Here is a 10,406-nt window from a genome sequence, read left to right on the forward strand (position 1 = left end):
GAAGGGAAACTTTGGCCCGCCCATGGTAATTGCTGCGTCACAAACCTGAGTTATTTCAAACCACGGGTTTTTGTCTGCTCCTGATTTAAAAAGAGAAATACTTAAAAAAAGACGTTTTAAAATAAAATACATTACATTATACATGTCCTCTATTATGAGAAAAAAAGCTAGATGAACTTGTTAAAAAACGCCAAAAACACCATTTTTATTTAAGTACACAAATTGGTTTTAAAATCTTGCTTTTGTAAACATCTATTTTTTTACCCGCATTTCAAAAATAATTGTTATTATGCAGATTTATGAGATTTGTTGAGTCTATGCAGTATAAACAAAAAACCCGAGAACATTTTTTCCTGGCTGTTAAAATTAATTTGGCTTAAAAAAAAAAGACAAAGAAAAATAAAGGAAATTAAACTGAATTTTTTTTAAATAAAAAAATTGTTTATCTTCCTGCGTTATTTTTTACCCGCCTTTGGCCTGTGTGTTTCTCCATTGGGTGAGCCAGCTGTCAATCACTTGCTCGCCCCGCCCTCCGTCATGTGACAGATGTTTTCGTTGAGTCTTCCGCTTTCGCTGTGTTTTCGCTCTGTCATGTGGCTCTCTGGAAGTCGGACGAACCGGGTCAAGGAGTAAGCCGTCCGAACCGACTCTAGGAATCCCCAGCGGGGTGTCTGAAGCTCGCCCGCCGCCTGACAGAGTCTTCTTCGCGGTAGTTGCTTTTGAAAGGCTCCGGCGGCGGCCATGGCGGACGGGGAACGGTCGCCGCTCCTGTCCGACCAGCACGACGGGCTCAACGGCTTGTCTCCCGGCGAAATGTCCCCGGGATTCCTGTCCAAACCACAAAGTAGGTCTGCTGCTTTCCAGTAAATACACTGTATCGAACATTCACACTGCTCCACGAGTTTCTGCTTAACAGTTTAAGAATGTAAACAAACACGAGCAGCGTTTAAATCTCAGGAAAAGGGCGGAGTTTATGGCACCTGGAGGAGATTAAACAGGTGAAAATGTACTTGACTTGTGCGCGCGCGTTCAAAGCTACACAAAAATAAACGTGTTTCTGTTCTTTAAACACCCATTCCAATAAAAATTGTGTATTTAACATCTTCTCGTGGTATTTTCCTCAAATCGTTGTGAATCAGGAGTAGACGAAAAAGCTTGTAGGTGTGACGAAGGTGCTACAGTCGGTGCTCCCCTACTAGATCCATGTACGTCTTTGTTTTACCGGTCCGAGCAGGTATCTGGGTCCGACCACCTGTACGGATAGATGCCTCCAACATCGCTCGCCATTTTTGTTGCACTGGCTAAGCTTGGGGTGTGAGGGGCTCTATGTTCTCGGTCCGTAAACAAAGGGATTATGGGAAATGAGGGCAGGCTTACTCCAACCAACAGACCTGCCCATAACTCAGAAGCATTTTCCGATAAACTCCTGCTGCTCCGTAGAAACTATGTCCTAGAAAACGACGCAGGTGTTTTGACTTTGGCTAAAAACTGCATAATTCTAATTAGAAGTGCTTTGGAAATTGATGAAAACTTATTTGGTTTATTTGTACCTTTGCCGTGGTTTTAACGTGGTTCATTTGTGAAAATTTCACGTAAAGAACTCACTTCCACGTATATTCATGTTTGACCAATTTTCATCCGTGCAAAATACACATAAATAAACATAGTGTGTGTGTGACACACCCTTAGGTGACGATTAAAAACCTTTTTCTTCGTCTATTGTAACTATTACTGATTGTAATTTAACGTACCGTTTAATCAAGTCTTTTTCTAAGATTCAGTGCATCCTCACTGATCCTAAACCGCTATAAAAAAGAAGAATAAAAACTGCTCGATAAATAGATGATTCTGTGTACTACTGTAATGATGCATCATGGGAATTTATGCATTGTGGGATGAATGAAGGTTATTTTATTTTTGTTGATTTGATGTTGGTTACCGCTCAGGAACATGTTGGTCTCTTTTCACGTGCTTTGATGGTTCCTGTTGCCCTCAGCTCAAAGAAGATGAAAGGAATGTTCGAGTCACTCTTTGGTGTCAGAAGTTTTGGATTTGTGTTTCCGTAAACGCTCAAACACGTTTTTCCTCATTTTACAAATGTTTGTTCAAGTTGAATTCTTCCTGGTCTCCTAACTTGTCAGGTTTAGCACCTTTCCCCAGCTCGGTGGTGTCTGGAGAGCCTCCGCCTCCGTACTCGCCTCAGGGCAGCCCGGACAGCGGCAGCGCTGCGTTCGTCAGCTGCCGAGTCTGTCAGTCCGCCATATCTGTGGAAGGCAAGGCCCACCAACACGTGGTTAAGTGCAACATTTGCAGTGAAGCTACGGTGAGCCGGACAGGAGAAGCCTCGGATGGATCTGACTAATTCCTGGTTTAAGAAACATGTCTTAGTCTTCACGTTGATCTGTTTGTAGCCGATTAAGAACGCTCCTGTTGGGAAGAAGTACGTCCGCTGTCCGTGCAACTGCCTGCTGATCTGCAAAGTCACGTCGCAGAAGATCGCCTGTCCGAGGACGTACTGGTGAGACACAAACACGAGCGCCCCGCCGCGTTTAGCTTGTCTTGGAACCCCTGTATCGTCAACCTCTGCCATGTTTTGCCGGCAGCAAACGCATCATCAACTTGGGACCGGTTCACGTCGGCACGGACAGTCCTGAGCCGCAGCACCAGCCCGTCGGGATCCGGGTCACTTGTGGCCACTGCTACCACCCATTCCTGGTACTCTGACAGGAACTCTGAGCTTTTTGTCACCCATGTTGTCAATGGTTTTGATGTCTATAAAGACTCTCATTCATCCAGGTTGATTCCATCGCAGTAGTAGGTTTAGAAGTTGTCATCTGGACTTGGTTTTTAAAGTTGAAAACGTTTCAAAATGTGAATTGACAAAGCTTTTTGGATAAGAGGTGAAACGTTTTCAACTTTAAAAACCAAGTCCAGATGACAACTTTTAACCCTTGTGCTGTCTTGTGGGGTCCAGATGACCCCACCCTTCCATTGACGTGTTCTCCCTACCATGACAAAGGTGGATAAAGGTGGAAAGATTTCATGTAATCCATGGACACCAGTGAAGATCACAAATCATTGAAGAAAAAAGGTTCAGCGCACTAGCTAGTGGGTCTAGATGACCCGTCTCCCAACGTTAAAGCCACGTTAACGTTGGGAGTGGGGTCATCTGGACCCCACATGATAGCACAAGGGTTAAACCTACTACTGCAATGGTTGCATTGCTAGTTCCATTACTATTGATGCTCAATAGTTTTCTTGTTTGCTGTGTTTATTTTTTAGTGGACAGAGTTTTCAGACCGGACTTTGGCTCGATGTCCTCACTGCAGAAAAGTGTAATGCCTCTCTCACAACTCAAGAAAACCAGCCATCCCGCTTAGTTTCAAGTAAACTGAGCTTCTCCCGCTTTCTCCTGCTCCAGCTCCTCGATCGGGCGTCGATACCCCAGGAGGAGGAGCTGGCTCTGTTTCCTGCTCTTCGTCATCATCACAGCCTCCACAGCGGGACTGCTGGTGGGTTTTATCGTCTTTTTGCCTCACCAACATTAGAAGATTAAAAGGTCTGTTTGGAAACATTCTCATTGATAGAAAGCTATTGATTTTCTCAACCCCAATTATGTTTTTCTCAGTGAAAAAGTAAGTTGGTTGACAATTTTTTAAAAACCTTTTCAGGCCAACAGGAAAACAAGGTAACCCTAAGTTTTTTCATTACCAGGTCAAATATAAATCCGTTCTCCTGCTGAATGACTGGTGACTCATCCTTAAACTGATGGAATATTTGTTCTTCAAACGTGTTCAAGATCCAGTTTAGATCTGTTCTGCAAGTTTCTGCCATTTTAAGTAGATGATTTATTTTGTGTTAACTGGATGGATGGAAAAAGAGGATTGAAGGATGGATGAATGGAGGGAAATGGGGATACATGAGTGCGATGGATGGATGAATGAATGAATGGAAATGGGGATAGATGAGTGCGATGGATGGATGGATGAATGGAAATGGGGATAGATGAGTGCGATGGATGGATGGATGGAAATGGGGATAGATGAGTGCGATGGATGGATGGATGGTAATGGGGATAGATGAGTGCGATGGATGGATGGATGGAAATGGGGATAGATGAGTGCGATGGATGGATGGATGGATGAATGGAAATGGGGATAGATGAGTGCGATGGATGGATGGATGGAAATGGGGATAGATGAGTGCGATGGATGGATGGATGGTAATGGGGATAGATGAGTGCGATGGATGGATGGATGGATGAATGGAAATGGGGATAGATGAGTGCGATGGATGGATGGATGGAAATGGGGATAGATGAGTGTGATGGATGGATGGATGAATGAATGAATGGAAATGGGGATAGATGAGTGCGATGGATGGATGGATGGATGAATGAATGGAAATGGGGATAGATGGATGAATGGATGAATGGAAATGGGGATAGATGAGTGCGATGGATGGATGGATGAATGGATGAATGGAAATGGGGATAGATGGATGGATGGATGGATGGATGGATGGATGGATGGATGGATGTACGTCTCGTCACTCTGGCTGACTGAACACCTGATCCAGGTAATCGGCAGCAGGAAGTTCAGACAGCTGGACAAACAGGCCGGATGGAAGACGTTGAGGTCAAAGATGGGGCAGCTCTGTTCCAAACCGCAGGGCTTCCTCACATCACCCCCTTCTGCTCCACGTCAGAGAACATTTGAACCCAAAGGGCAGTCCATTGTGTTTGCAGAGACGGAGAGCAGGCGGGCGATCTGGTGTTTCTTTTTTTTTTGACCGAGTGGGAAGTACGTAACTTATGTAACTACATGGATAGTTCTCCAAAATAAACAATATAATGGACTTCAATGCAGAGCAGGATTTTTCTAATGATCATACTTCCATAAACTATGCTGGTCTAAACGGCTTTGTTATCAGATTAAGTACATCAGATTCTCCTATTCATGTGAAAAATCTAAGAAATGATGCTGCATACGTGGTGTTAGCTCAGTGAGGGTGGTGCTGGATCTGTAGGGGGTTGTGCTTTGGGAAGGTGGTGTTAAGGAGGCCAATGCAGATGCTAATGTGGAGGTAAAGACTGGCCCGTCTGGGAACGGCCCAGCAGGAGTTGCTTTTCTGAACCTGTTAGCCCCTTTAACCCCAGGGGTTCAGCTGCAGTCTTTGACTTTCTTTCGAATACCGTAACTCTTCAACCGTTTGTGCTATTGACGTCATTCCAGCGGATTCTGAGGCGCTGCCATGCAACATTTGACATTTTGGAATGTGGTCGCAAAACCGACATAAAGAGCCGCCTTTGTCCTCGTTGATCGCGTAAAGAAGATTAACGGTGGGTCAAGGTGTGTGTGTTATTGAGGTGTTGCCAGTGACATCGAGCCTAATGTCCCCCAAAATCCCCCCCCCCCCCCCCTCTTCCGACTGACTTAAACACAGTGATAGTCTCTCGACATGTCAACACGCTGACATCTCCAGGTTCTGTCCTTACACTCATCTCAGACACTAACAAATTTCTTCACATGACTGCATCGTACCACTGTTAGAGGAGTAACAGTACCTTAGTCGGGGATTGTCCCGAACTCATTTACACTAAAATCTGGTAACTGGGAGTAATCGAGTATGATGGAAACTGACTGGAAATGGGACTATTAGAAAATCCTGGTCTACATGGACTTTTTTTTTTCTAGCGAACAACGTTGATTGTTGTTAAAAAACCCTTGTGTGTTCTTTGTAAATATCATAGTGCAGAGGGTTGTAGATTTAGCTTCAAGACTGCTAAAGGTACAACCCAATACCTATGGTGTCCTCCTTTGTACTACATCAGGAAGAGACGGTGGTTGTCTTGTAAGTCTACAGTGACTTTCGTCTCCTGGATTTTGTTTACACATTGCAGATATAATTTGGATAAAGGTGGATAAATGCCAAGAAATGTCGGCTGTTATCAGCAGTTGTCCAAGACAACTGCTGTTATCTGATAAAGGATGTTGGATTATCTTGTGTTACATCGTATCTTCTGTGTGTAAAGTGTGTGACTGTGTGGTTCCGCACGTCTGCCCTGCTGACTTCTCCAATCTAGGAAGAACTTTTTGAATATTTATATCCCCTCACTGTTTTCTGGCTGTATATTCTTTGGTTAATTGTCCCCACAGGACAATCAGAAGGTCTTCTTGTCCCCCCCCTGCTGTTCACACACTGTGTCCTGCAGGGTCTCACTGGGTTCCTGTGGCCATCGCGTCCCACCTCCTGTGGAGACGGGCTTTCTTTGAACTGAGATGAGATTGTGATGCGAGTTCCTGCGTGGGGGAGGAAAAGTGGCTTTGTGTACTTCTGTAGTGTTAGCATACAACAAGTCTGTACTTCTGTGTGTCATTGCGGGACGGTCAAAGGGAAAGTTGTCCATATTGACATAATTCATGTCACGGTTGGAAACACAAGTCCCTTGGGGTCCTCACAATCCAGAATCACACCTGGCAGCACATGTTGCAGTTCCTCATATCACCACTGGAGGCTGGTTTCAAAGGGGTGTCCCCCCCACCCCACCCCCATCGATTCTTGTGTTTAATGGGCGGCTGTGGTGCAGCGGTAGGGCGGTCGACCCATGATCCTACAGAACTCAGTGTCTACCCCCCATATTACCCTTTATCAAAATGTTATTGATGTGGCAAACCTGCGGTCTGAAGGCAGGGCGGTTGACCTCTGATCGGATTATTGGAGGTTTGATTCCCACCTTGTCCGCCCATAAGTCGAAATGTCCTTGAACCCCGCTTTGATTTGAATTGTTTTTTTTTTTTTTTGAAGCTATCAAAGCAAGAATAGTGCAGAAAACAATACAAGAAGACGAGATATTTTACAAAACATACCAGAAGAAGCTGGAAATGAATCGATGGAACGGTCCAGTGGAAAAAAATGGATCAATAAAGTGTGTTTGAAAGGATTGGAAGCGTTTAACGCCGGAGCAACAGTAAAACACTGTAACTTTTGTGACTGTTTGTGGAATCAACGTGACAGATTTCACCTTAATGATGTAAAGTCTAACAAATTGGCGCTTTTCTCCACGTCAGAATCAACTGATGGAGGCTGTGGAAACACTTCTTATCTTTGTTAAAAACTCATCTGTGGATGACGATAAGGCCAGCTGTATTAGTGTTTCTATTAACATGATTTTACTGTTATCGTTTTATTGTACGTCACTAATTTTTACTTTTAATTTGATCTTATTTATACTTGTGAAGCACTTTGGATCTCTGGTAGATGTTAAAGCGCTTTACAAATAATGATTGTTTGATTGATTCTGTACTGCAAAGTACATCAGCACAAAGCTGCTTTTCATCCATCCATCCATCTTCTAAACTCATTTTGTCCCTCTTGGTGCTGCTGGAGCCTATCCCTGCCACCGGACAGGTTACCAGTCTTTTGCAGGGCCACAATCACACAGACAATTAAGTGGAACCAATTAACCTAGGAAGCAAGTTTTTGGACGGCGGGAGGAAGCCGGAAAAAAACAAGCAAACTCCACACAGAAAGGTCCCCCATTGGAGTTCTGTTTCAGGTCCCCCAGCCGGGACTTGAACCGGCGGCCTTCTTGCTGTGAGGCAAGAGGAGCTGCTTGTCTCTGCGTCCAAATCTGCTGGAATTACAATAATCAGTGATGAAAGTCTTCCGGGAATTCCCGGAAATCCGGGTTTTTGAGCAAACCGAACGTACTTTCCGGGAAATAAAGACCTGATCTCTACGGACAAATCGCTTTCCGGATTAGAAAATGGTCTGAAATCAGCTAATTTTAGCTTTATTTTCTATATTTCTCCGCAGATCGCTTCCTCTATGGTCGTGGCCATCTTTCGTCTTCCCGGCCTAATTGACCAATGACGGGACGTTTTAGTTGCTTTCGGATGCGTCGACGGGTCTGATTGGCTCTGTCTGCACCACGTGGTCAGGGTGACTTGCTTCCCTAGAGACCAAAACTGGCGGACCCACGCTAAACTTTCACAAACACATCTGAAGAGTTTGCGATCAAATTTGTGTTAAAATAATGGCAGGCATCGTCATTATTGAGCGTGGTCACGACCTCAGTTGTGAGAAGACGATAAAAAACAAATTGAAGTGGTCTTGGCTGGAAAAAAAAAAAAAGATTTTTAAGGTAGTGTAGGTCAAATACTTTTTTGTGTAAAATAATCTCAAAACCACATTTTGAAATAATTTCAATTTTAGTTTTGAGTTTCAGTTTTTATTTTGAATACATTTCTCTATCTAATTTATTTGTATTTCCTAATTACCATGATTTAGTTCAGTATAGTTAACATTAATTATAAGTATTTGATGGTTTGGACCCGCACTCCCTTAAAAAATAATGTTTACAATGTTTAGCTTAGTTTGTATGTTTGTTTTGATATTTCCCAGATTACTTAGTATTGGTGTTAAAGAATTGATGTATTATGTTATAGAATTATAGTTTAAAGCAGATCCCATATTTTGATGTAATTATAGTTTGAGAAAACAGTGCAAGTGGATGTTGTACATCAGTCATTTCTAAAGCAGAAATAATGTATAAATAACTGAGGTATTTTCATAGAATATCATAGTTACTGGTGTTCTTTTTGCCATTTGGGGCTTTGATGTTACTATATTTTAGCAATTGTATGTTCTGCAGCTTTAAGGAAAAGCGTAGATTGTAGGATTGTGTTACTTTGAGCAATTTTCCAAATTCTTTTTTAGGACCAGCAAGTCCTTAATGGAGAGTCAAACTAGGGGTTTGAATGACAAATCATGATGCTCCAATTAGTCTTAGTTTCTTGATAAAGAAGTGAAAAACTAGCTGCCAGAATGCACCAGAATGCATCTAAGACCACGTATTTTTCCAAAATTTCGCTCTGTGCCCGCCATATCGCTCAAAGAAAAGTTCAGGGATTTTTTCCTTGCCTGACTTTCATCACTGAATAATTCTGTAAAGACTAGAAGAGTGTCGGTAGCTGGGAAAGACCCAACAGGCCCTCGAGGAGCTTTTGTTTGGAGGAAACGCTGAAACTGTGCTGACAGTTGTCCTCCAGAGCATAAAGGAGACGAAGGAAATGAAACAAATTAGACGTGACCTGCAGAAATGTTCTTTGCTCACGTCAGGTGGGAACCTGGAAGGAGGCCCGGGACTCCAAAGGCATCTACGCGGCGTGGGTCCTGTCCATCGTCCTCTGTCTGCTCGCTCTGTTCAGGACCGTCTACTGGAGCTGCCTGAAGATCAGCAACCCCATAAGCAACGTGACGTAAAGGCGGAGACGCGCCGACACGCAGCGGACTGCATTTACCACACGGCTGTGATGTTCAGAGGAAGGAGTCTGGACGCCGGTCTCAAAAATCCAAACGACAGATCATTACAGAAACCAGATTTGTTTATAATCGTTTTATTTTCCTCTAATCAGAAATGTCCTATTTTTTTAGTCGTTTGATTGTTTCTGGAAGCTTCCGTCTTGATGGTTTCTACCAAAGAATGAAGCCTAATAGCACATATGACTGAAGCGTTACGCTGAGAGGTTCGGCGTCTGCTTCAGATAACATATTTGTGGGAGTTTAGCCTGAGGAACGTTTGCCATAGGAGAGTAAATAAGATGAAATGATGCAAATGGAAGGAGAGAAGAACGGTTCATGTAGAATCTACTCGTTTTATGTCGGTTCATCTCAGACAGGAATATTAATAAAATTGCTGGGTTTTGAAGTTTGTTGCTATTTAAAGATTTCTGACATGAAAACTTTGTTTAATGTGAATTAATCAGACTAAAAGTCTTAACGGAGCGTCTGTTTTGTCCACATTTTCACTGGAGATGATTTACTGTACAGACTGTTGAGCTTCCTGTCCCCCTTGTGGACGATCCTCGTCACTTCCCGCCGACTGTAAAGGACGTTGCACTAAAATGTACAAATGTTTTTTTGTTTCAATATTTTTCTGGTGGACAGATTTCTCTGTAAATTGGGAAAGAAAGTTGTACTTTTAACACGAATAGTGAGTCGAGTGTTGTTGTTTTCAAAAGTCGTAAATATTTTAATTATTTTTCCGAATAAGCATAAATTATAATTAAAACTGATGCATTTGATTAAAAAATGTCATTTTGTTTTCTGAAAGATTTAAATAAATATTGCCTTAATATTGACCAACAGTTTAAAAATCTTTAAACAAAAAATATGTTTTTGAATCAAGTTTAAAATGTTATTTATAAGTTCTGAATGGCTTTAGGTAGAAACTTTTATTTGATATTAACTATTTAACCACATTAACACTTGAAGCTTCCTTATAAACACTAAACTTAAAGTTTATGAGGTAAAAAATCATAATTTATTCATAAAACATGGATTTTATTGTGGAAAACCCTTTTTTTTTATTAAACAATTATGACAGATTATTTTGCATTTGC

The 10,406-nt window shown here is 42.4% G+C and overlaps 1 protein-coding gene across 2 annotated transcripts; it reads left to right on the forward strand.

The window, feature by feature from the left end:
- The first annotated feature begins 492 nt into the window (after window positions 1-492).
- LOC101159467 (type I phosphatidylinositol 4,5-bisphosphate 4-phosphatase-B) lies at window positions 493-10,145 on the forward strand. Of its 2 annotated transcripts, none has more exons than XM_004079646.5 (7): window positions 493-844; window positions 2,142-2,323; window positions 2,412-2,518; window positions 2,604-2,715; window positions 3,283-3,335; window positions 3,422-3,512; window positions 9,124-10,145. In XM_004079646.5, the coding sequence occupies exons 1-7, from the start codon at window positions 742-744 to the stop codon at window positions 9,265-9,267; spliced, it is 792 nt and encodes a 263-aa protein (XP_004079694.1). In that variant the 5' UTR covers window positions 493-741; the 3' UTR covers window positions 9,268-10,145. The 2 variants fall into 2 exon arrangements, with proteins under 2 accessions (XP_004079694.1, XP_023822106.1); XM_023966338.2 differs by having other exon boundaries at window positions 517-844; window positions 2,148-2,323.
- Window positions 10,146-10,406: the final 261 nt, after the last annotated feature.

Source organism: Oryzias latipes, chromosome 18 (assembly GCF_053564925.1).
Source record: "Oryzias latipes strain Hd-rR chromosome 18, Olatipes_Hd-rR_3.1".
In the NCBI taxonomy this organism is placed as follows: Eukaryota; Metazoa; Chordata; class Actinopteri; order Beloniformes; family Adrianichthyidae; genus Oryzias; species Oryzias latipes.

What these genes read in the sequence shown, in the direction of transcription:
- LOC101159467 (XM_004079646.5), top strand. Translation starts at nt 742, where the DNA reads ATGGCGGACGGGGAACGGTCGCCGCTCCTGTCCGACCAGCACGACGGG. An exon ending in ACATTTGCAGTGAAGCTACG is followed by an intron (nt 2,324 to 2,411) that starts GTGAGCCGGACA and finishes ATCTGTTTGTAG; the next exon opens with CCGATTAAGAACGCTCCTGT. An exon ending in TGTCCTCACTGCAGAAAAGT is followed by an intron (nt 3,336 to 3,421) that starts GTAATGCCTCTC and finishes CTCCTGCTCCAG; the next exon opens with CTCCTCGATCGGGCGTCGAT.